At 39.0% G+C, this 27,728-nt stretch overlaps 1 protein-coding gene across 3 annotated transcripts in view; it reads right to left on the minus strand.

Moving 5' to 3' along the window:
* Nucleotides 1-25,650, minus strand: part of tet2 (tet methylcytosine dioxygenase 2) — a 36,069-nt gene extending 10,419 nt beyond the window's left edge. Inside the window, exons 1-3 of one of the 3 annotated variants that reach the window (XM_051704962.1) lie at nucleotides 25,104-25,650; nucleotides 15,821-15,864; nucleotides 1,601-4,417 (exon numbers count right to left, since the gene is read on the minus strand). In XM_051704962.1, coding sequence (XP_051560922.1) covers nucleotides 1,601-4,417; nucleotides 15,821-15,864; nucleotides 25,104-25,237 — 2,995 coding nt within the window. In that variant the 5' untranslated portion in view covers nucleotides 25,238-25,650. Of the gene's footprint in view, nucleotides 1-1,600; nucleotides 4,418-6,946; nucleotides 7,107-8,238; nucleotides 8,472-15,820; nucleotides 15,865-25,103 lie in introns of those variants that run through there. The other 2 variants (XM_051704963.1, XM_051704964.1) reach the window with 2 other exon arrangements.
* Between the last annotated feature and the right edge of the window lie 2,078 nt (nucleotides 25,651-27,728).

Here is a 27,728-nt window from a genome sequence, read left to right on the forward strand (position 1 = left end):
GCCAAAAGGTGAGTATTTTGCATCCCTGTGTAATGTCTGTAATGTCTTAAATGTCTTTAAGTCCTCATCGAGCAGTTTCATTGAAAACATCATTGAAAATTACACCTTAACATGGTCAAATATTGTTTGCTGTTGTGTTCTTTTTGTTAAGATAACTCTTGGTTTATAGAGTGACAAAACATGTCGTATTATGCATTTTTCTACTGGATTATAATGAGTTGCATTGAGAGCTGTTGTTACATGTTTTTGGTGTGTGTGTGTGTGTGTGTGTTAAAGGCCCCACCCATCGGTGTGTGTTTGAGGAGTTCAAGGGAGAGAGAGACTGGACACTCAGAAGTGTTTCACCCATAGCTGCTCATTAAAATGGGTCCTCACAATCCGCCAGAACAGTTTTGAGAGTCGTAAGTGTAGCCGCTCCCTGGTATGTGGAGGCTGGAGGCGTATGGGTTATAGCTGCCATTTCAGCCCTCATCATTGTGCTCATTCTGTGGCATCTCCTGGCAGCATTTAATATCACTCTGTATAATTGCTCCAGTGTGGGAAACACAACTCTCCTCGAAGCAAGGAGGACATTCAGCTGCTCTATGACATAAAACTAAGGAAGTCTCCCTCAAAATAATTGTTGTGTATTAAAAGAATTAAGGCAGGAATCAAGCAGCAGTCCGGCTGTTTTTCTGTTGTTGTTTTTTTTACTAAAGCACAGGTGAACTTGACAATACTCCTTCATACTCATTATTTGCATGTACCAATGAAACCAGTGCAACAACGACACCTAGAGACCAGGAGTGTTATTCTATATACCACAATAATGTGCTTAATGCTGTTGATGGAAATGTGCAATGTTTCGCATTCTAGTCAAATTTTCAGAAATATGCTTAAACAAATGTGAAACTTTTGGATGGAAACTTTGATATTGCCTCAATTATGCTATATATGCTTTGAATAGATAACGCTCTACAAACCTCTACAGAGAGTTAATGACTACTGTCTCTATGACAGAGTTTTTCATATGTTTGAGTGTGAGCATAAGTGTTTTGGTGTGCAGTGTGTTTGCCCTGCTGACATCAGTTACGACAGTGGCTTTCAAAGTCTTGGACAGTAAGCCCCCTTCTGAGAAAATTTACAAGATCGCGCCCCCCTTGGACATCCGCGTGCGAGCAGATATTCGCTCTCACGCAACCGGTACATGGATGCGCTCTTGCATGATATGCATACGTTCACGACATTCACAACAGTATTATAATGCCAAAGAGCTATGGTGTATTAAGCTGGACTATGGTCTATTAAGCCAATAATTTTCAGTTACCATTACAATACATTTTTATAGTATTTATTTATGTATGTTTTGATTTCACTTGGTGAATTTATCATCAATCTCCACGCCTCCCCTGACATGCTCTGGCGCCCCCCTGGGGAGGCGCACCTCCCAGTTTGAAAATCATGGAGTTATGATATATAAGTCTCTTTGGACTACAAGTTTAAGGACCTTTCAGATGACAAAAAAGTATAACTTATACTCTGGAAAAAATATGGCAAACAACTGTGGAAAATGTGTGATTTGTATAAACAAGACTAATAAGAGCTGTGTAAAACCTCTTACCGACACAGTGGCATGATGGAATATCATACTGTGTTTTCACAGGTGTGTCCAGCAGGTTTTTTATTGGTGTATCAAGCAGCTTCATGGGTGACTCCAGAAAGCTTTGTAACCCAATTTTTTTAGGTGGGGTGAAATCTTGTGGTTTGCACTGGTGCTTGATATTCCCCTCAGCACTAGTTGAGAGCACTGTCACCCCCCCAGCCATCTCCACCTTCACCTTATTGGGTGACTTGATGAGCAAAGATTTTCTTTCAAACACAGGTGAGAGCTCATACTGTTGTAACTGCTGTTCCATTGTAGCTAGAATGCTCCTCTGTTGGCTTTGTTCACAGGCTGAAGATGGACACTCCTGCTTTACTATCAGAGGCATGACTTTGGTTTTGTCTTGATATTGCTGCTGCATTTGAAGGGGTGGCAGTTGAGCTGGGGCCTCTAAACTTGCACAGTTTTCACTTTTCATGGCTTGCATACTTGGCCTAATGTGGTTGGGGCCTTGCCTCTCCTGCTTCTGTAGAATGTGCATTCGCAAGGCTGCATGTCTCTGCAAATCTGCTTGAGGTATCTGCAGATCATTTGGAATTTGAGACAGTCGCGATCGTGAATCCGTCAGTTCCAAATGATTGTGTATCCTGTGATGGAGAGGTTGCTGGTAGTTCAGTTGCTTACTGCTGCCCTGAGAGTACTGTATGTTCTGCTGGAGGTTCTTTTGGATCTGTATTGCATCACTTAGCGTAGCGTCCACTTCATTAGACAAAGGCTGTACATTTGACCTAAAAGAATCTAGAAATATAGAGTTTGCTCTCATAATTGGACTAGACTGAGTTTGTGCTGTTGTTTTGTTAGCTAGAGGTAACCTCTGGGATTCTGAATGAAGGCAGCCCTCCATTTTAAGCCTTTTCAAGAGAGGTGCATCTGTCTGGCTCTGGGCAGTGTCTTGTGATTGTGGAGCTGCTTGCATTCTATGCACATTCTGGAGAAACCGATGAGGGTATGTGCTGGTGGCCTGCTTATGAGGCTCAACAGGTGGTGGCTGAGAGAGCATACCTGGAGATCGAATCTGGTCCAAATCTTGATCATTTTTGCATAATTGCTGGGGTTTGTTAGATTGCATGTTAAAGTGACCCTGCATACCAGAATTTCTCTGTTGACATTCAGGGCTAGAACTGTGGGGAAGTTGTGCACTGGGTGGGGAATTTTTGTAAATATCTTGTGTCTGACGTTCATGTGAGGCAAAACTGGGCTTACTGAAATTTTGAGACTGGAAGCTGTTTGAGTGTACAGGATTTATTAGATGACTTTGGCTCTGTGGAACTGTATCCTGCTGCATTTGAGCCTGGTTAAGGAAAAAATCCCACATGTGAGGTTGGTCGGTAGGTGGGTGTGGTGATGGAGCTGAGTTTAAATCAGTCCAGTCCTTTTGAGATGAGTTTTCTGTACTCTTTGACATTGAATTTTTTTGACCTGCGTGCAGAGTATTATCTTGCTCACTGCATTGATTCTGAGGTGCTGTTGAACAGGCCTGGGAAATCAACCTGTTGTCTACAGTTTGAGGCTCAAAAGTCTGCTGCTGCAATAAAGAATCTTTATTGTCCTGGAGGCTTCCATCCATTTGCAGTTTCTGTGGGATCTTAAACTGTAGGTTCTGCTGATTTGTCTTGGTGCTTTGTGCATGAGGGCTGGTTGAGCAACTGAATGAGTTGAATGTACCATCCCTATCAGTTGGACATGTGGTACCTGCCATCACTGGGGGCAATATGTAAGATTCCCGGTTGAAATCCTGGTTGGACTTAGAGAACATGCTTAAAGACTCAGTGTCATTTGAAAGGCCTTCTCTATCTTTCTGAATCTGTGAGAAACTATTGATGCCTGTTTGTAATGTCATATTGGACTCCACACCCGCCTGACTCAGTGAATGTGTTTCCATCTCAGTAGGCTCCTTTTGCTCATTTGCAAAGCTAACAGAGTATCTATTCACTCTAAATTCTGGGTTGTAGCCATTGCTGCCTTGCACCTCTGGGATTGCTTTGGCAAGTGGCTCGGAGGCAGAAGTTTGGGGTGAGATAGGGATACCTGAGGTAAATGAAGGTGTAGGAATTGCCTGCTCAGACAGGTTGCTGGTGACCTCATCTACTTGAGATGAGTAGGTCTGAGGTGCAATGGAAACAAGTTCTGGGTAATACTGAGACAAAGTTTTCTCTAAAAGGTCACCAGTTGTACCCTTCTCTGAAGTTGGGGTAATTGGAGCACCATTGGGCATTGGCACCTGCTTGTTCCTAGACAGCGAGAAGACATCCCCATTGGGAAAATTACAGTTTCTCTTATTACGTTTTAAATCAGAATCCCCTGGCTTGTGCTTAGGGAATTCCTCTAATTGGTGCACCACTCCTGCCTCTCTTTTATCCCAAAGCTTCAGGTCCTCAACTCCATTCATCTCTGAATCAGTGCAGTGCTTTTTAGGCTGGTGAAAGTCAAGTGTCTGTTCACTGAGCGCATGCTTTTTCTCTCCATTCATTTCATACATATTTTGATCAAGTATCCCCTTAATGTTAGTAGGGCTGGAACATTTCCCCCATTGTTGTTTCACTGGGTAGACCTCTGGGCTGGGCTTAAAATATGTCCAGTTGGTGTCCCCATTGAGCTGTTGAGATAAGACATCAGGTGACTGATCTCCATTCTTCCGCTTTGCGAGTAGAGTCTCTGTCTGCTGAGTGGCACTGATTTGTGCAATTATCAGACTTTCTTCCGTCTCATGGCTGTTTTTTTCTTCTTCCATCTGGTCTGCTCTGAGTCCATTCACAAGGCTGCCCTCTCTGCGTCCTACAACATATAAATAGATTAGCCAGAGCACTCATACATAGTTTTCTATTGAAATCCACATAAACATGTTTATAAAATAATTAAAAAAGTACACATTGTAGTATATACTGACTGTAATCCTTCATCGATTTGAATACTTTACACTGTAAATCAGTGTCTTATATGTCTTTCACCTGGTTGGTGCTTATTTTAGCTTTATTAGCTTTTTGCTTTCTATCTTGTCTATATTGCATTTTTCTTTTACTTTGCATAGAGGTTATATATATATATATATATATATATATATATATATATATATATATATATATATAGAATAGACATGATGCTCACACATCTTAGAGCAATTACCTATTTCGCAGGAAAATAGCAAATTGCGCTTTGCTATATAGCAAAGCGCAATTTGCTATTTTCCTGCGAAATAGGTAATTGCTCTAAGATGTGTGAGCATCATGTCTATTCTTAATGCAAAGTCTAAATTGAGTTCCTGCATTTGCAGTTTGGGGATTCCACCAACATACGAGATCTAAGAGCTATTGATCACTTTTAATACTAGCCATGATTTGTGTGTCAGTAGATGAATATGATTAATAGTAATAATAATAATAATAATAATAATAATAATAATAATATTTTATATTATTTTGATATATTTTCCAAAGCTCAAGGATGCTGTAAAGATTTTAAACATAAAACATTAAACGAAACATAAAACAAATATACATAACAATACAGTGAATAGTGGGAGAGCACCAAAGCATGTTTCAAGCATCCTGTAACACCGTCAAAACCAAAGGTGAGACATGGGAGAGCAGAATGAGAGCGTACCAGAGAGGCCAATAGAGAACACACACAACACATTCATGTTAATCTGTAGCAGCGCAGCTGACAATTCAGTCACAGAGCAAGGGATTCCTCAAGGCAGGAGTAGGATGAAACCCAAACATCCTCGGTAGTATTTCACCAAAGGACACCATAGCACTGGAACGACGTCAGACAAAATGAAAGAGAGTTCACAGCAACAACGTATTTATTGTGCAAAAAAACATAACATACATATTTCTTTTCTTCTAATGCATTGCTTACAGCCCATTTACACTACCAAATTCTTATGAATAGGCTGTCTTCCTTTATATTGACGTTGCTTGACGGGGAATGGAATAGGCTACAGTATATAATAGGAAGCATTTTATTGCACTTGACCCACCCCATTAACGTTTTGCCTGCATGAAAAACGTCATGGCCATGTGTAACGGGAGCCAGCTGATAGATAGCTGTGCAATGTGTATAAATTTCACTCTCCTAACCTCAAGAGGTGCACTAGCAACTGATGCTAGAGGCTGTAGCCTTTAGCCTCCTTGTTAGCACACTCGCCTCCCATGCCGGATATGCCGGTTTGAGTCCCGTACAGAGCGCATAGAACAAGAGCGTCACACATGCCCACTGAGTTTGCGCGTATGACGTATCTCAAAACACTGTGCTTAAGACGTAGTGGTCTTAAAATTGGGTCTTGGGTCTTTTAATGGAATAAAATGGCCAAATGATTCTGTGACACAGAATGATCCTGTCCCAGAATTTTTTGTTGAATGGTTTGCGCTGAGATTATAGTATTGTTTTGAACACAATAAACAGGAAATCAGAAAGATCAGGAGGTCCCACACTTTGGCATCTCAATGAGGTTCTGTTTATCACCCCTTCACGACTTCAGCTGCAATACCTTCTTGACTTAAAGTCCTAAGCTACAATGTGGATGAGGCAATGTGATCATTGATTATTCATTAAGCCATAATCCGGGTGTTTATAAATATATATATATACTGTATACACACACACAAGTGTCAGGTTATACATATTTTTAACACATCAATGAGTTTTGAATCCAAATAGTGATAAAAAATGTTCATTCAGAAAAATATAGAGTCCCTTGTCAAATTTATAAAGCAGAGGTGACTGAGCAGAGGTAGTGTAAAGTGGGGTAGACAGTGAAGCACAGTTCAGGGCCTGGAAATAATTGTTTGTTTGTTTGTTTTAACAAATAATGAATTTCCACATATCACCGACTATGGTGCAATCATCAGAATAAAAGATTGATTACATGTTTTAAAATGACATCTTTTATCATAGATTGTGATTGGCTGGGAAACTGTATGTGATCCTGCATGTGTGCTACTTGACAATGGATCCACTCCAGAGCCATTTCAGAGTTTCCCAGCAACTGAGAAAATCCAAGCAGTTAGACACAGTTGGATAAACCCACACTGACAACAACACACACAAAAAATCTCAGAGCAGGACTAACAAAGGAAGAGATCCCCGCTGATCCCCCAGCTGTCTATATATACTAATACATATCAACTCAAACACATTTCTCATATATAACAAACGTTCAGATTATGGGATTGTGTTGCCTACATCTGTACATAAAATGAAAACAGTAAGATTCATATTCAATTAAAATTTTAAACCTTTAGAACATGTCTTTTTGAATAGTTTTAAGAACTTCTATGGAAAATCCAGTGTCTTACTACTCACTGTGTTTAGTCATCCTCTTTAAGGGTGCGTTCCATTCCAAAGGGCTCATCCCTATGCCCTAATCCTTTTGAAGTGTTTACCCTCCAGAGTGAGAGCTTTGGAGGGTTGAAGGGTGTAGGGCTCAAAAATATCAGTCACTTGGAACGCACTTTAACGTCATCTATCCAAGCCAAAGAAGTTGCTGTTACTGTCACAAAAAGGCTGACGCTAATGAACATCAATTGTACTTCAGAAATATTTACACGTGATTTTGCCTCACTATTAACTACTTTCAGATCGCAAATCAAAAAGTAATGCCTTATAACTTTTAGGCTTTATAAAGAAATTAAAGTTTACTTAAATATGTTTTATTTCTTTTAATAAAAAAAATGAACCAGTAAACAAAAGTACAGTATATGTTTAATTATTAAATAAATAAAATGCCAAACAGAAAGCCTGGGGTTTAAAAAAGTGTCAAAAATGTCATTATAATAATTAAACCATGGAGATAAAGGGATGCCATGTGTTTTTGTTTATAGAAACACAGTGTGTTTGCAGTTGGAGCTGGTTTTATTTATTATGGTGGATGTGTTTTGGAACATGGTAGCTGGTCCAAGCTGGTCTTTAGCTGGTCAACCAGCTACCATGTTCCAAAAACCAGCTTGACCACCGAGCTGGTATGACCAGCTGGTAACTGGTCTAAGCTTGTCTCCTAGCTTGGATCAGCTAAAACCAGCTTGGACCAGCTTGGACCAGCTAAAGACCAGCTTGGACCAGCTCATGACCAGTTTGGATCATCTAGAAACCAGCTACCATGTCCCAAAACACAGATACCAGCTTAAGATGGATTTTCCAGCAGGGATTACACTGGCCAAACCTGCAGATCTGTGAAGTATGGTCTGGTTCCGGACCACCCTACGGTTTTGAAGGACCCTTCAAAGCAGCTATTTATGAGACCTTTGGTTTGGAACGACCACTCAACATAGTGGCCATGATTGTTCTCCTTTCAAAGTGCCCCACGGAGGCTGATTTATCCCGTTTGGAACGCTGGTTAAAACTTCAACGTAAACACCCACTGTTGTGATTGGCTAACATCATGCAGCCCCTCGAATACAGCCATATTTGAAACTCAGTCGGAAGAGAATGAACCAGCTCCACAACAACAAAAACTATATTTCAGGCTTTACACATAACACACATCCAACACATTGCATCCGGACATATCAAACTATTTACTCAAGCCCAGCTTCATCATAAACTATAAATATCAAACATTCATAACAGATGAAACATTAATAAATAAAACTACTTACTTACGATTTTGCAGTCAGGCCTAATAGTGTTTTTAATGCCCCATCTTTCATTTTCATTCAAAGCTTGAATCATATTGTGACTGGTTCACAAGCAATCCATGATTGAATGAGATTGAGACAAAAACAAATGATTGGGACAAAAATACATATACTACACGCTGAAATGAGCCGAACACACATATTACAATCCTTGGTGAAATGTTTGTGCATCTAGTGCATGTTTACAGTATATCGACCAAAAATGTAAAATAGTACAAATGGGCACAAGAACGCATCCAGGACACGTTTATACTCAAATCAGCAAGACACAGTGCAACAGAATGAAACAGAAAAGGGGGTCACATTTTAAGAGTTACTTGACACAGCATCTTTTAAAAGTGACACAAGATGCATGACAATGGTCAAAGATGTCTGTCTAGTGCATGTTCATATAGAAAAAATATTAAAAGTATAGTCCAGATGCGTCCTGTGTAAGTCCCCTTTGGTATGCAGGAATAGTAGGGCTATCTGTCCTGCTCTCTCCTCTGTACCTTTCCAGCTGAGTGTCCAACATGATCACACAGAAGGTGGGCATGTTGTTTTCGATACTTCCGGTACCCTAGGATCAGCCACATTATGCCGACTCACCTACAAGTGCCATCTCCTATCAGACATGTTTTTATCGGTTCCTGTGTGTTTACATTCATTCTCCTATGGTGTGACTGGATGCACGTCACGTTAGCAGCGTGGGAGACCCAGATTCACATACCGTGTTGAAACCAGGAAGTAATCCTGTTTGCTTAATCAGTGGCGAGTGCGATTCGGTAGTACCGTTTTTCCCTCTAACATTAAATATTTACTCCACTGATGGTTAGGTTTAGGTTTGGGGTTTGGTTTGGGGGTTACAGTTTATAAAACCTCTTTACTGAATTACTGCCTGTACAGCTGAAAACAACTCATTTCACTTTGCTTTTGGTGCCCCTTCGTGGACATTATACCCAGGGAGCTTACACATGTCCATACGCCCAACAACACTGACTGCTTTGGCCACTGGGGTTAGTGTTTAAAATTTCGCTAAGCACTGACCGATTTCAGCAAAAGAAAATTCTACCTACTGTTTCTGATTTCAGTGTGAGATCAGTCTGGAGCATTAGTAGGCAGGCCAAAGGTGGTATGATGTAAAAGTAGGCATTGATGTCTTGCTGTGGAGACAGTCATGCATTAATGAGCCCCAATGTGAAGTCATTAAGTCACGGAAGTAGAGAACAAGGCGTTTATGCAGATTGGTTTCAATAAATTCTTTTTTTTTTTTTTTTTGCATTGGGGAGAATGTTTCTGAGTTCTGAAACTTACAGTAGCCTATGTTTTTATAGTATGAACTCTTACATGTCAAAATATTAAGGAAAATTTGATACCTCATGTCATGACACATTTAACATTCCAAAAACAAAACTCAACAACTAGGAGTGGCCTTGATTTCAGTTTGTTGTTTGTCCTGTTTTTTGTGTTTCCTCCTTTTCAAACTGTTCACTCTCCTTGTGTATTTGAAAAGAGGCTCTCTTATACTCAGGATCTGAAACACTTTTAATCTCTTCCTGTAACAAGTGGGTTAAACTCTTCAATACTTTGGTTGCATTGTTGAAACAATGTACATATTTATTAAGCATACAGCTACTGCACCAGTTCTGTTTATTGGTATTCATTGTTGTTAAGGGAGTTAACAGTTCCATACTATCAGGGATGTTGTAGGAATAGACAGTAGACCAATGAGGAGTGACATTTTAAAGCATGTCTTTTAAGCATCACACTGTTACAATGTTACTACTGTATTGGCAAATAGTTGAAGGCTGAGGTGTATTTATGTAGTGTGTTCTCATAAACCACCAGGTTCTATGTGAATATATCTATACATAAACCTTTGTCATCTATAAACTGTAAATGTAAAGTTATGTGGAAAAAGTAAGGGCACCCAATGAAAAGTTAAGTCTTTTTCAATATACTTGGAGATACAGATAATTAGATTGCCATTTAACATTATTGATGGACAAAGGAAATACAGTTTAACAAACAGCAATAGAAATGTACATTTAATAATGATTTGTACAGTTCTTGCATGTGGATAAAGTTAGTACAATGCATTTATTGCTACATCAAATGCTTAAAATTAGATTTAAGTACCATTTTCACCTCAAACAACTGGTTTGGTCATAGTTATTGAAATACATAATACAATCATGCCAAGATCAAAAGAGCTGCCTAAGGCCCACGGAAGTAAATCTGTTAATGGCAATGAGTCTGGAAAGGGATTTAAAGCCATTTCTGAGCTATTTAATATCAACAATTCCACTGTCTCTTACATACTCTGCAAATGAACACGGTTTCAGACCTCTGGAAATCTGAACAGGTCAGACCAGCCCACCAAATATTGTCCAAGTGCAGAGCACAAAATGCTTAAAAAGTTTCAAAAAACCCCAATGCGTCACCAAGGGATCTACAGGCAGCTCTGGCAACAGTCAATTTGAAAGTGCACAAATCAACCATTAGAGCGGTTGTCTGCACAAATATTTTCTACATGGAATTCCAGAAAGGAAGAAGCATCTCCTTTCAAAAAAGAATGTCAAGGCAAGATGATATTTGCCAATGTTCTCTGGACAGATGAATTGGTAACACTTCACAATAAGGTTTCATTCATTAACATTAGTTAATGCATTAGGTATCATGAACAAACAATGAACTATATATATATATATTAAAGCATTTAGTTAATAAAAATACAGTTAAAATAAAATAAAATCACTGCATTTGAGAAGAAGAACCCCATACCAACTGTGATGGGAGTGTTGGGTCTGTTCTTGCTTCACGGCCTGGCAATCTTGCCATCATAAAGCTGACAATAATTTCAACATACTAGAGAGTGGATGAGTAGAACATGAGTCTGGAAGAAATGGTGGGTTATGGAATGACCAAGTCAAAGTCAAGATCTTTAATTAATTGTAATGCTGTATGGACTGCGTTACACACAGTTCATGTTATTCTGCATCGAGGGGTCAATACCAGCCAAAGGTCAGCGTGTACTTATTTTTCTACAGAAGACAATTGAATTTCTGTTAAATAAAAGGTTTCAAAGTCAAATTTTCATTGTTAGTTGTTAAATTATACCACATTTGCCCATCAGTACTGTTCAAATTAAGATTTATTCCATTTGTTAATTGAAGTCTGAAGTGAAGCCTCAGTGTTAGCATTGCCCTCCGCATCGCGTTGCGCTTCCTTCAAGCAAGGTAAAGCAGCACTCAAAGATCAAATAATTCCAACACTGACCATGTTACCGCTCACCTTTCGAAAGCATCAGCCAATGATTTTCAGGCAATTTGCATATCCACGAAGTCTGTCTTTGCAATGACAGGTTCAACTTTACAGCCGTGAGATTTTCACATGTTTTTGATTCACTATTGATTTTAGAGTGCAAAGCAACAAGAAATATTCATAAACTGTCAAACAAAGAGATATTAAATGTCAAATATTTTATTCATAAATACTGTATTTACCTTATTTTTTTCCAAGCATCCAGAGACCTAATTTATTCACCAAGAACATCCTAAGCCCTTAATTTAAATGTGTTCTGTTATTATTTTCCACAATCAAAGCAATTGCCAGGACATATGTTTTTTCTTATCTAATACAAATACATGACTGGTCAAAAGTTTTGAAACACTTGACTGAAATGTTTCTCATGATCTTAAAAATCTTTTGATCTGAAGGCGTATGCTTAAATGTTTGAAATTAGTTTTGTAGACAAAAATATAATTGTGCCACCATATTAATTTATTTCATTATAAAACTAAAATGTAATAAAAATAAAAAAAAGTTTTTGAAATGCATGACTTGGACCAAATAATAAAGAAAAGCAGCCAATAAGTGCCCAACATAGATGGGAACTCCTTCAATACTGTTTAAAAAGCATCTCAGGGTGATACCTCAAGAAGTTGGTTGAGAAAATGTCAAGAGTACATGTCTGCAAATTCTAGACAAAGGGTGACTACTTTGAAGATGCTCAAATATAACACAGTTTTGATTTATTTTGCATTTTGTTTAGTCACAACATAATTCCCATAGTTCCATTGATGTTATTCCATAGTTTTGATGACTTTACTATTATTCTAAAATGTGAAAAAAATTATAATAAAGAATGAGTGTTTCAAAATTTTGACCGATAGTGTACATGTTTTCAATGTTTACTGTTCACACCTCCCGCTTTCTTACCAGACAAAATAAAAATTGCCCCTCCATGATGCTTTCAGCAACACTTCTCATGCAGCAATGCGGAGCGTTGATGCCTCGACACGAATCATGTGGAAGCTGCTTCAGTCATTCATTCTTTGTGATTATCATTACTGGCCACTGACTTTTTAAATGTTTTTCTATTTGCCTTTTTCTCCAGTTGTAGCTAGTAAACAAAAGAACAAGCAAGCTAATTCCCCAACTGATTAATCCATTGTTTTGATTCTGATTTAGTTTTTGCCTGATAGTAAACCTGAAACTTGAAAACTGTGCTTGTTTTACATTTGGATCTTTATTGTTCCTTTTACTTCAGTTCTCAGTGTGGGACAACCAGTCAAATAAATAACATCAGAACATGTTGATCAAAGCTGGCAGGTCTTCTAAATCTATGGGATGCATCATGGAGATTTCTTACATTAATCTAAGCCAATCATGTGTTTTTGTGAATAAATTAATGCAGGTGTATACTGTATGTATGTATTACCAAACCACAACATATATATATATATATATATATATATATAAAGCCAAATAGTAAAAGCCATTTGAACCTAAACAGTTTTGATTATTTAAAAAAAAATATATATATTTTTTATAAAATGTAAAACGTATCATATCATTCCTTTATGACAGTAGGTTGCACATTTCAAATCTACCCTTCTGAGTGCTTTTGAAACGTCAGGTAGCATCAGTGTGCTGTATGTCTGAGCATTAGTAAATGTGCTGCTCCTGAACGATTGGCTAGAGTAGCGTTCTTGTGCAAAACATCATCCCTTGGCACCTCCCACTGTAATATATTAACATAGCTCACATGCAAGTGTGCTTTAAATGCCATGCAAATGCAGGCTTGTTTTTGTCTTTCTGGTTCTGTACATCTGAGCATTAACCACACCTCATTTTTCACTGAGATGAACAAGTAAACATGCTCAGCAAGAATATCAGATGTCAACGTGAACTTATGGTGGCATTTCTCTTTTCTTTTTTTTCTTTTTTTTTTACATTGGTAAGACTGTGCTGTGCTATACAGTCTTAAACAGATGGTGAATTAGTAAAGATTTTTTATGCAATAAATGACATCCAAAGGGAGTGCCAGGTGGATGCCTTATATTGGAATGTAAAGATGAATGTAGGAGTGCTGTAAAATATAACTACTGACACATCGAAGGAAGAGATTTAATCTTGCTACTTCACTGTGCTAAATGTTGGTCATATTAAAGCCTGCATTAAATGTTTTGCACCGTTGTTTCACAAGACACTTCTTTTCCAGTCATCTGCTATATGAAAAGAGAAATGGAAATAAATCAACTTTGACTTTAAAACATATTATCTTCCCTATTTTATAAAAGTGAAATTGGTTTTCATAGAGAGTCAGTGTGTGTACAGGGGATGGTGTGGGACGTAATGCCTCAAAGTATATTGTTTGAAATGTGCTTGTATTATATTATAACAGGCAGATAACAATCAGATTTCATAGAATAACAGAATAGAAATAAACACACTGAGTAACACCTTTCATTATTACTTTGCTTTAAAAGTTGCTTGATTTTTTCCTTGTCTGTGCACTTTGCTCATCCTCTTGTGGAAGGATTTGAGGATAGGTAGATTTCTTCAAAAGCTGGGCAGATATACACTTCTGTTTGTAATTTTACCCTAAAGAAAGTCCCCTTTGAGGAGTCAGCTCTGTGTTGGATCTGCCATTGTCCTTTGTTAGTAATAGAAGACAGATGTGGCTCTGCTGTAACTATTTGAAATAAAGTCTATGTACTTGTGTTCAGTCCAAATGGCCTTTGTATGAACTGCATGGATACAACCACTGGTATATTGTGTTAGGACGGTTGGTTTTGCATGGTTCTGTTTCTTCCTTGTTATATAACAAGAGCAACTTGTAATAATTAAATGTTATTGCAAATAAAGTTTTTTTATTACACATATCTAAAAATAACACAAATAGAGAATACAATATAATGCATTATGATAAAACATAATGTTGCTTTGATGTTGTTTTTTTATGACTTCTAACAAATTCAGGGGAAATAATGAGAGATTCCACAGTGTCTGTGTTATTGTGCCAGGATTTTGGATTTTCTCAAAGAGATGATATTTAGAAATCAGAATCTTAATTTTGTTTGGAGACTTGTTGTATACAGCTGTTAGCAGTGACTTCTTGGGGACTGCAGTGTCCCAGTTTAGCAAACATAATGTATTCTCGGATCCCCATCAGCTGTGATAGTGCACAAATTTGATCACTTTGGTTAGAAAGCATCTAAAAGAAGATAAATGTTCATTTAAACACTCATGTATTTCGGTCATGTGTTCAGTTTATGTTAATTATTACTTCTGTTGTAAGATTAAATCTTTTAGGCCCAACTAGGTGCTGATAATCTCATGATCAAACTGCAGCACCTAGTTTGGTTATCTGTATTTGTTCATTTACATCCACACTGACTCTCTCCTTCCCTGAAGTGTTTGAGTAGAATGGATGATAATTAACTCAGGATAGCTTTTACAACTGACAGTATAACTCTAGTTTAGCAGTCTGAACCTGCTGACCCTATGCTCAGAGTCAAACACTGACAGTAAACAGTAAATACAGCCATAGATCACCAGGATTTAATTAAGGTGTAATTAAGCACATATAGCAACCTCCATTCCTCAAAATAAATTATTTATATATATTTAAACTATGCTTTCAATAAACACTCTCAACTTTTTTTCTCTCCCTCTACTGCCAGCAACAACCCCCCAACCCCCCCCCCCCCAAAACCCCCCAAACACCCACCCCCCTACCATATCCTTTTGTGTCAGCACTAGTCAATATATCTGACTTAACTGATGAACTGTGCCGCGTGCAAATCTCTCTCAGAGGGTATGGTAGCCATGGAGATTATTATATTAGTGCTACATGGCCATCTGCTCAAACATTAACTGAGCAAGACTAACTGATACAGACAGAGAAAATGCAAAAGAGTGAACACATTGATTATGCTGTGATCTGCTCAGTAGGAAGTAGGAAAGTAGGAAATCAAAACATGGCATGCATTCAGTGCACACATCAGTGTTGGGTAGTGACTAATTGACAGTAGAGATGCTACTGAACTAGACTGCACTTTTCACTTGAGTGACAGCAGTTCAGCTATTTTTAAAACAGTGTTTTGTGCCTGAATAATATGGTTCTGATTCAATTATAAATGATATAATGTGATCTCAGTGTAAACAATGTGGCTCAGTGGCGCTTTCAAACTTTGATCTGTTTGTTTGTGCATCCCGACCAGTCCAACACATCAACAATGACTTAACCAATAGTGTGAGTTTGGGGTGGGATTACCTGTTTGTTCGACCAATTGTAGACTGATGGTATATTTGGGAAAGCTGTTAGGAAACAATGTTTATTTTTCAATTCCATTTAGTGAAGCTAGTTGCACAGAAATTACACACTTCAGCTTGAAAGGGCAGTTTGACTTTAGTTTATCTACTTTAAATTATGAGTAGCTTGTGGCTTGGCAAACTACAGTTTCCCAAGTAACTTCTCCATCAGTGGTACACAGGCAGAACTACACCACAATATATGTAGGCGATCTGGGCCAGCTTTTTAAACCTAGAGTTCTCTGCATTCCTTCACCACAGTCTTCTTTAGGTTCCTCTCTCTCCTGAAGAGAGACTTCTGTAGCCTGGTCACCATGGTGTGGAATACATCATCAGTTTCATCTTCTCACATTTCACCTCTTTCCACTTTTAGGTAATGCTTTAGCAGACAATAGCTCACTATGCAGAGTGAAATTTTGGTTTCATTATTAACTTGGATCTTTTGGGAGCATTAAATTGAGCCCATACCCTGCACAATCTCTAAACTTTAACATCCGAGGTTGTTACCCCTCCTACCAACCACCAGAGGGAGCCCTCTCCCAAATACTAACTCTGTAATGTTTCTTCTTTGGTGACTTCCTGTTTAAACTATATACATACTATGCTGTTACATTTTGACTTTGTGAAGTATTGCCAGTTTACCCTGCCTTGCCAAGTGGTTTTCCATTGCCTTTGCTGATTGTTTTCATGTTATGACCATTGCCTGTTTTCCTGGATTTACTGCCTCTTGGATACCCCTTTGTTTTGTTGGACTGTCTTTTTAGTTTATTGGATTATACCGCTTGCTTTATGACTACCTCTATTTGCCTGTCGATTTGGATTGTTTGCTCATGTTCATAATAAACTTCCAGCACATGGATCCTAACACCGTCTCCATGGCCAGTTCATTACAGAATACTTCGCCTAACATGGTTCCAGCAGAAGTTTCACAGCTCCAAGCCGCATTCGTGCACTATTGTGAGGTATTAAGGGGTTACCAAGACCAACTGAACAACCTACGAGCTGCCAACGAATGTTTGACACAATACATTCACTCACTGCCAGCTCCTCATGCTAAACTGGTAAGCTTTGCTCTACCTGATAAGTTTGATGGTTCTGCTGAAAAATGGCAGGTTTTTTATGACAATGCAAGGTATTTTTCTCAAATTAGCCTGAGTCATTTGATCAAAATGCCAGGCAATGTTTTTTTTTGTTTTGTTTTTTTTTTGTCACTGCTTACCAGCAAAGCTCTCGATTGGGCCGCTGCTGTTTGGGATAAAGATACTCAAATCCAGGTTTCATTTGATTACTTCGTTCAACAAATCCACGAAGTCTTCGAGTATCCAGTGGGCGGCCAAGTTATCTCTGTTCAGCTACTTCATCTACGCCAGGGTCATCGATCAGCAGTGGATTATGCAGCTCTGTTCAGGACACTAGCGGCTCAGAGTGGGTGGAATGATGTCGCTCTGAAGACTTTTCCACGAAGGGCTTAACCTGAAACTCAGGATGGAACTGACCTGCAAGGGTGAAGGTACGAATCTTTCTGAATACATAACTATGGCCATTAAGATTGATAACCTGCTTCAGAATGTTTCATGGCCTCAGTTTCGCTTCACCTCGAATTCTACAGTCTCAGTACAGGCCCAGGCATATAATGTATCACCCGAACCGTCGACGCAACGAAAACCTTTGCTTTTATTGTGGCTCACCAGGTCATCTCAACGCTGCATGCCCATACAAGAAATCAAGTTCTCCTGAGTCAAGGCAAAATGTGAGTACAATGAACACTATCACATGTGTCACATCATTTTGTTACCTGTACAGGTCTCCATTGGTGATCATGTAAAGAGTTTTACAGCTTTAGTGGATTCTGATGCTGCTGTTAATCTCATTAATCAGGAGATTGTACAAGAACTCAACATACCCACCATTCAATGCTCCCCAACAATTAACATCACCACTGTTGACAACAGTCCTATTGGTACTGGCATAACCCAACAGACTGTTCCAATAACCATCAAGGTTGGACTTTCATGTAGAAAAAAATCTCACTATGTCATCAACTCACCCAAGCATGCTCTTATCCTGGGTCATCCCTGGCTGGCCATTCATGACCCATCAATATCTTGGAACCAATGTGAGCTCACGCAATGGTCAAGCTTTTGTCACAAACATTGTCTCCATGTTGCTGTTTCCATGCCTTGTCTTATCAAAAGTATTGAGAGCCCTGAATCACAGAAGGAGCCCACGATCCCCAAGAAGTATGCAGAGTTCAGTGAGGTGTTTAGCAAAATCAAAGCTACACAACTTCCTCCTCATCGTCCATGGGACTGTGCCATTGAACTTCTGTCCAATACAGCCCCACCGAGAAGCAAGACATAGGCATTGTCATGCCCCGAGACCCTCGCCATGGAGAATTACATTGAGGAAGCCCTGGCCTCCGGTTACATCCATCCCTCAACCTCCCCAGCTGCTGCAGGGTTCTTTTTCGTAGAGAAGGATGGAGGTCTACGTCCCCGTATCGACTATCGAGCCATGAACTTTGTCACCATAAAGTACCGTTACCCATTACCACTTATCTCCTCAGCCCATGAACAACTCCATGAGGCAAAGATCTATACCAAACTTGATCTGAGAAGTGCTTATAACCATGTCAGAATCCGAGAAAGGGATGAGTGGAAAACTGCTTTCATCACCACCAGGGGCACTATGAATATTTGGTCATGCCATATGGACTTGCTAATGCCCCCTTGGTATTCCAGTCTTTTATCAACGAGATATTCAGAGACTTACTGAATCATTGTGTGGTGGCTTACATTGACGACATCCTCATCTACTCACAAGACAAGGAAAAACATATCCAGCAGGTCAAGACATTTCTATCACGTCTCCAGGAACCCCAACTATTTGTCAAGGCAGAAAAATGTGAGTTCCATACCACTTTCCTAGGCTACAATGTCAGCCATCAAGGTGTAGAAATGGATGTCTCTAAGATAACGGTAGTCACCGAATGGCCTCGACCTTCAAAAATCAAGGAACTACAGCGGTTTCTGGGCTTCACCAACTTCTATCGCCATTTCATCAGGAATTACAGCATCATTGCTGCCCCACTCACGTCGTTGCTCAAGGGAAAGCCCAACAAATTGCCTTGGAATGATGCCGCATACCAGGCCTTCATCTCCCTCAAGTCAAGCTTCACGACTGCTCTGATACTGAAACATCCTGACACCAATCTTCCCTTCGTCGTTGAGGTAGATGCTTCAGATTGCGGGATTGGAGCGGTCCTGTCACAACGTCACGGAACACCAGGCAAGCTTTACCCTTGTGCCTTTTTCTCCAGAAAACTGAACTCTGCAGAACGTAACTATGATGTTGGAAATAAGGAATAATTTTCCATGACAGCAGCCTTTGAAGAATGGCATCACTGGTTATAGGGGGCAGTCCATCCTTTCCAGGTTATCACCGATCACAAAAATCTTGAATATATCAAGGCAGCCAAGAGATTGAACCCATGTCAAGCCCAATGGTCATTGTTTTTCTCCAGATTCAAATTTACAGCCACTTGTCCATGGCAGCAAGAACAGCAAGGTAGATGCACTTTCACGCAGACATGGTCCAACCTACCTATGTTCTGTAACATCCATGGTTGTTACCCCTCCTACCAACCACCAGAGGGAGCCCTCTCCCGAATACTAACTCTGTACCGTTTCTTCTTTGGTGACTTCCTGTTTAAACTATATAAATACCATGCTGTTCCATTTTGACTTTGCGAAATATTGCCAGTTTATCCTGCCTTACCAAGCGTTTTTCCATTGCCTTTGCCGATTGTTTTCATGTTATGACTTTTCCTGGATTTACTGCCTTTTGGATACCCCTTTGTTTTGTTGGACTGTCTTTTTGGTTTATTGGATTATACCGTTTGATTTACGACTACCTCTTTGCCTGCCGATTTGGATTGTTTGCTTGTTCATAATAAACTTCCAGCACATGGATCCTAACACTGTCTCCATGGCCAGTTCATTACATAAACACTGTGACCCGACTCAACAGTTAGGCTACTATCAAATAACATTTATTAAAAGTAATATGGTGTTGGTAACACAGAGTTTCAGATGTGTTGATGCTCAACTTCATTGAGATTAACGAATGTAGCTAGAGAAAATGCATATGTCATTGCACACAATGTTAATCATTATAAGGGGCTTTCACTTAGTCTTTAATTAAAACCAGTTTGGTCCTTATGATTGAGGTTAGGTAAGGATTAACATAATCTGCAAAATTGTAGGCAATATTTTACCGTCTTGATTCATAAAACTAACTGGCCTATAATTTCTACCATGTTGAGGGTACCTCACTTCATTATCAGTAATATTAGTCCTACTTTAAAAGAAATAGGACACAATCCACACCTCAATATCAATTTGGTAGGCCAAATAATCTGACTTCTAAAAATATCTTCCCTACAAACTTCTGTCTTCACCACTCAGTGTGCCTTGATGCATTGAACAACATTTTTTACATGGGTCTGCTTCGGTAAAAGTCACATTTACACTTAAGACTAAGATTAAAGGAGCACAGAATAAAACTAATTTGGGTGTTTTGATATGCTTGGAAAGTTATGACCGAGCCCTGAAAGCTGAAAGGTCAGCATTCTTTAGTAGCCTCTTGGAAAATAAACAGAATACTCCCAGAATCCCAGAATAATCTATTCACCACACTGGGGAGATTATTAAAGAACTAAACATTGATGGAAGTTGATATTCCTTAACTGTGTAGTATTACTGACTTGATGAATTTCTTTACTGAAAATTGGAATGAAAAATGGAAATATACTACCAAGTGCCACAACATCTCAGAAGACATCTTCTATTATTATACCCCAGCTCAACTTCAGCCATTTACTGTTATAGGGCTGGATTAATTTATTTCAGTGTCAAAATAATCCACTGTTATGATGGATCCTATACTTTAATAAATGATTAAAAAGGTGTGAGGAGTGATGGTGGTGTAGTGGACTAAAGCACTGAACTGGTAAGCAGAAGGTTGTTGGTTCAATTCCCACAGCCACCACCACTGTGTCCTTGAGCAAGGCACTTAACTCCAGGTTGCTCCAGGGGGACTGGCCCTGTAATAAGGGCACTGTAAGTTGCTTTGGATAGAAGTGTCTGCCAAATGCATAAATGTAAATATATTGTATGTGATCAAATGAGGAAACCTCAAAATCAATTAGTATGCAAATCCTGTTAATATACTGTAAATTTAATTAAATCAGCTGAAGGGCATGTAATTAATGTTGACTAGTTCATGAGATTATTATTGATGAATATCCTGTCTGTCCTTTTAATCCAAGTGACACAAGAAAGGTATTCTAGAGAAGTGTTTTATGAGAGGGATCCTTATAGCTTGCATGACACTGCAGCCCCTTTTTGCACTAGTATGTTGGGCCTGGCTGTGATTAGTGTGTCTACAGGTATTCAGTGTGCACACTTACAAATAATTTTACAGACATGTGCAACAAACCTCTCATTACTTTTCTTGGTATACTCATTTCTTAGCAACTCTAAGGCAAAACCCCCTTACAGCCTCATGCTGACATCACTGTGTTTCGAAATTACACATGCTTGTGATTCATATATCAGTCTAACATGCAACTTTTATAAATCTTTAATTTTGAAATAGGAAAAACATTATCAGGCCTTTTTTGTTATGAGCCATTATTCTTTCGGTGATACCAATTAAAATTTATTTCAATCTGCACAGATGAATTTGAAAACCACATTAGTTTTTTCTTTCTTTGAGAAGTTCTGCAAAGGGTCTGATTTGGTATAGCCATTGCCCTGTGTTTCCAGCTACTTCCTCAACATGACACACAGGAAGCTGACATTTTGCCGAGTTACTGACAAGTGGCATCTCCTATCAGACATTTTTGCAGCAGTTTAAGTGTGTTTACCTTTTCCTATAGTGCAACTATTAATGTTGTTGCATCAGCAGCATGGGAGACTGAGGTTCTTGTCCCACATTGGAACCAAGAAGTAATTGTGTTTGCACAATTCAAAGTTTCCATTATCCCTCTAGGTTTAGGGTCGTGGTTTGGGGGTAGAGTTAATAAAATCTTCTTCTTTGCCAGTGCGGTCTTGTTGGGTACACACAGGGGTTAAATTTGGATTTCGGAGGTGGGGGAACCCTAAAATGGGGTGATGTCGCAATAATAAATAATTTGGTTTAGTTTTACATTAGATGACAAAAAAACTTGATTAAGAATTATATCAAATGTATTTTATACATTTTTATAAAAATCAGATGACAGCTGGGACAAGTTACCATCTTCTTGCCCTAGATTGGGGGTCATCTTATAGAACATGCTAAACTTATATCTAATTTTGTTACAATTTAAAAATAAATGCACATTGTTCTTAATGTGGGCAACAGACACCTTCTACACAACTACCTTTTACTCAGATTGTTATTCTGATAATATAATTTGTAATGAAAACATTTGCATTAAATTATAATGTTAGTACTGAGTTTAACATTCTTCACACACACACACACACACACACACACACTGATGCTGAATCAACCAAAATGGAGTACACACATAAATATCTAAATAACAGTGAAACCTTTTACAGTGTGTTGGTCAAGAGGTCTTTTAATCTCAAGTTGTATGATATATTGATCAATGTTGATGTCGCTTTGGATGCAAGTGATTCCAGATTGAAAACCCCTTTGGGTAGATTTTTAATAAACTGTGCAAAATCACTACTGCATATCAGTAGATCTAAAAAAAAAAAAAAAAAAAACAGAAACAGAGATCGGACCATGGCCTGGTACAGAAGCGGAACACGTGTCTGTAAGCGGGGGCACGCTGTCTTGTGCCGGTCTCGAATATGTTGCCTCTACCAGCGTCCTCAACTGACTAGAGCGAAGCATAATGAACTTCGATACACAACAATATCATATTAGCCGGATTGCTAGCTAGTGGCTACTGAGTCTCATTGCCGGTATCCATGACAATACTTCCTAAAGGGCTGATTTCATGACAGCTAGATGTGTGTACTTTGCCGAACTGCTTGTGTTTTTAGCGACATGTACCTGATTTGATCAAGTAGATGTAGAACATTGGCTAAATATCGAAAATTACTCAAAAGTTTCTCATCAATATCTAATTTTTTATTTTTCTTATTTTTTTTTTTATAAATATCGATATTGTTTTATCACCCAGCCACATATGGCACTGAAAATTTAATGAATCTCATTGATTATAAATACAATAAAATCAACCGATTAATTCCATGAATTCAGTATTTATAGATTCAGTAAGGATTTGTAAACATTTGCATGTGTCTAAAGTTGTTCATACGTAAAATAATTCACATTTTAGAAGCGGTCAAAATTGTACGTCTCAGGGTCTATGCAAGCTATAACCAAACTTTACGTAAGTTTGCCTACAAATACTCAAGTGGTCATGTTGGACTGGCGTAAGTAGCCTACACCTCCCTGCCTAATCCTGTGACTGGTGTCTTTGGGTTGTGAGTTAGTGCATTTGTAAACAGAAGGACCAAGTGCACATGCACACGTGGAATGTGCTCTTGAGTTTGTGCCCTGGCAAATTAAGCCAAAATACTTGACAGCAATACATAATACATAATACCCTGAAACGCTTCTCTGTGTTCTAGCTCACAGTTGTAATTGTTTGTTTTGATTATTTGGGGGGTGGGGGGTGGGGGGGGGGGGGGGGGTGAAGGTTACCTCCCCGGAATCAACGCCCCTGCCACCGAGGGATAATCTATGCTAAGCTAGTCTTGTATCCGAAACTTAAATAAAAGATGTGATGGAACTCTCTCCAGATCCCTTCATTGCGGTTACATTAGCATTTCCACCACCTCTCTTATCATGTTTATTGACAGCACTCCAGGATCCCATGTTAGCAGCCCCTTGCAGGCATGAGCTAACATCATCACTTTTCTTCTCAGCACAGTGTTGGAATACACAAGCTAAATACACAAAATAAGGGGACAGGACTTTTATCTGTATTATTCCCACTGCCAATTATGATGCAAATCCTAATAGGGCTGTTGAAATCAGTGAAGCAAAGTGGCACTTGCAATTCATTAGTAGGCTACAGGTGAAAAAGGATACTGTAGCCTGTGGAAACAGTTTACTTAAGCTAATAGACCCCCCCCCCCCCCCCCCCCCTTTTTTTTTAGCTGAATGTTGACTTAATCAATAAAATGGTCAAATTTACTTCAGTATCTGCCAATATTTTTACTCAGCGCAGAATAGCAAAATCAATATAGCTTATTTTCAAACAGATGCAAATATCATGGACTGCAAGCTATGTGTCATTTATTGTATGAATAAATATGGAGAGCATAGACAGCAAACAGTACTGTTCTCTAAATATAATTATAACATTTTTGCATCTCTTGAAAATAAGTGTGAGCTTATTATGAGCAACATAGATACACTTATGAGCTAATATGTGGAAATCCTCTTAATGTTAGACAAGAAAAGAAATCACTCTCCAGTTGGCCTCAGCTAATGGTGTTGTGGGGTTGGGTTTCAGTTCTTTTAAAGCTCCTGACCTTGTGGGCTTCCACCAACAAGCCCTTCCGTTTGTGAATGTGTGTGTGTGTGTTTTTTTCTATCTTCAGACTGTGCAAGTCTTTGTGTCTGCTCGTCAATATATATTCCTTTGCTCACATCAAAAGAATGATTTTTTTATATTTCTGTTAAATATGACAGAAAATGCTTTTCACTTTCTAAAACACCTCTTTCTTGTCTTTCCATGCAGCTGTCCAAATAAGGTCAGCAGACATTGAAGAGATAAGATAAATTTTTTTAAGCAGCGTGACTGTTTAGTCTTGCTCTCAGCACAACAAATGCAATGGGAAAATGCCTGAAGAAGAACTGGCCAACAACTTCACAAAGATCACCATTGTCCAAAAGCCACCACATTCCTGAAGCAAAAAGCTGTCCAATCCACAACATCTCAGTTACAAAAAGAGAAAACATTTTTAGATTGAAATGCTTGAAAAGGCTTTCTGTCTACACAAGCCAACAAGACAGAGACAGAGAGGGAGGGGGAGAAAGAGAGACAGAAAACGTCAGCCATGTTGGTGAAGCTTTATCTAATAACCTCTCATTATTATGTCAGCTCACGGTTTTAGAAAGGATAGTACAATGCAAAGCAAGAGCTATGAAGCTATTACAGAGCCCCTGGGGGCCAGTGGAAAAAAAAGCAAGGACAGAAAAACACTCACCTGGTTTTAAGTCCCTCCACTTTGTAGAATTCCAGCAAACCGTTTAGTTCTCCTCTTAAACAAATCCTAAAGGGCAGCCATCTTGCTTCCTTCTGTTCGTCAATGAAACAGACTACCTCCACATCAATATTCATGGGTTAGACTGACGTTGGCTCTCATCATCAGGGGGAGAAGCACTGCGTTGCTGTTGGCCCTTGAAGCACGTCCAGACGCAGCCCATAGACACACACTCACACTTGTATACATATGTATAAGCAGACCGAGTGAGACAGTCCAGTGTGCACGTGTGTACAGATCAGAGGAACTGAGCTTGCTTTACCGGTAAGCTGAAGTAATTGCAAAATCGCTTTCCTGCTGAGTCGTCTCCACACAAAGGGCCAGAGTTTCTTTTCTTCCCCCTCCTTTTTTTGGTCTCTTTCTTTCTTTTTTTCAGCCGCACACAATAGTGCACACTTTGCTGGCTGCCCTGAAGCCCTGGACTGGATTGCATAGTTCATGGCTCCACCATCCGCCCACTCCAGCAGACACAGAGAGAGGGAAAACCCCTCAAAGAAATAAAGTGTGCCAAATAGAAACAGGAAAAGAGACAAAATGATTAGAGGGCATTAAACTGAAATGTGTCACGCATGCTATTCTGTCTTGCTTCTATCTACTTGTCTCTGTCTCTTTTTCTCTCAGACCGGAACCTACAAGAAGAACCTCTCACTCTCTAAGAGTAATAGTTTATCACAACTTCAGTCTCTACGCGACCCTGTCCTTATTTACATATGCTTGGTCTTATTTTTGGCACACAGGGGTTTGGCGGCTGCTTTTAGACCAGGGAGACAACACTTTGACCTTTAAAAACACTCTGGAGAGTTTACAGACTCTGGATAATTTGTCTGGCAGGGAGCATATTACTGTTTAAAAAGTTCAAATCACACATTTGGAGCGATGCTCTGAATGCTGAATGAAGTTAAAGATGTTCTGTTCTGAACACAGAAAGCTTGACAAATACCACTGTTCCTCTTCTGTGCAATCATGTACATGTGAAAGCTAGCACTAACCCTTCTCCTCCTCCACCCTCTGTCAAAAGCTTTTAAGCATCCCATTTCTGTGCTGTCTGGATTTTAACAGGTGGTTCTTGTCTGTAAAAAAGTCTGCCTTTGGCTCCTCTCCAGTTTTGAAAGAGAGACCCCACCTCTTTTCTGTCAGCCACTGCCTAGCTGGCGTGACGTTTGTTGACTCAATAGTTTCAGGCAGGGAGTAGAAAAGGAGATTTGTTTTTACACAGCATGGAGGAAGAGCAATGGGGGAAGGTAGGAAGGCGTGCATGAGCAGTAATCACCAGAAGTGGCCATTGCAAACAGATCAGGTCAGCAATGGTGCAACAGGAGAACAAGCTTTTACAGATGCAGCTTTGCATCGAATCTTTGGTGAAAAGAAAAATGATGACATTTAAATCAAAGAGCAATCCATGCCATTTGCTTGGAATTTCTGATTAGATCATTTAAGGAAATCTATAAAAAATGTGATTAATCACATTGTAATCACAATCTTTGTAACATTCTTAAAGTAAAGTCATATTCTTAATTACCTTTGTAATAAATAATTAATACACTGTAATAAGCTACTGAATAACATATTTATAAATAATTGTTGTTGAACTTGTTGCATGCCGTTGGAAAGAAAAGATACAGTTTTGAACACTACATGATAAAATTTTAGCTTCTGAGAATATCTGCTTCTTCACTTCTTAGTGTTTAGTAATATTAATGGTATATAGACAAGAACCTAGAGTCGGTAGACAAGAAAAACCCTGATTTGACAATCATCCAAGTGAAGCAGTCATTTTAAGTCTGACACATTTTTATAACATGTTAATAACTGAAGCTAACCAGAATCATATGGCAAATAGTCCCTAAGTTATTTAGCAGCATACAATCATACAGTATAATGTCTCAGTGCTTACCTCATTTCATATTTATGAGCTTTGTACAGCCGCAAACTCTTTTTTGAAGGAATTTATTTAATGCCTATGGAAAAAGTACACTTTGTGCTATTTGCTATACTGCAAAATACTGACCAGAATAAACATGTCATTTTGTCCACGTGAGATACCTTTATCTGTCTAGCAACAAAATAAATATAAAAAACCTGCATACATTGTTCCTATTTTTCACAATTAGTGTGTGAAGATAAGGAGTCCATTTGTTTCAACTGTCCCCATACCTGGTACTGTTGAAACACTATCGCAGGAAAATTGTAACAATCATTTTTAATGTGCTAAATAAGGAACTATGCCTCATTTAACTTAAAGGTGCAGTATGTAACAATTTTTTTTGGCCAATGTGTGAATGGCTTGTAATGCAACTTATAAAATGAGCCCTTCCCGGACTTCCTAGGTTGCCTATTAAAGCCTGTAGACTGATTTTCTAAAGGATGTGACGTTTATGCGCACTCCTGAGAGCCTTGCCTCAATGCTTCTCTTCTGCTATTCAACAGCGAGAACAAACTGCAACACTAGGTAACGTTATCTTAGAGATGGAATCCAGCAAACGTCCGGCTCCCAGCTCAACACCGACTCCTACACAAACTCAGAGTAAACTTAAAAAACATTTATCTACTGAATCCCGTCTGGCTAAG

The sequence above is a fragment of the Myxocyprinus asiaticus genome, chromosome 8, assembly GCF_019703515.2.
Source record: "Myxocyprinus asiaticus isolate MX2 ecotype Aquarium Trade chromosome 8, UBuf_Myxa_2, whole genome shotgun sequence".
Lineage (NCBI taxonomy): Eukaryota > Metazoa > Chordata > Actinopteri > Cypriniformes > Catostomidae > Myxocyprinus > Myxocyprinus asiaticus.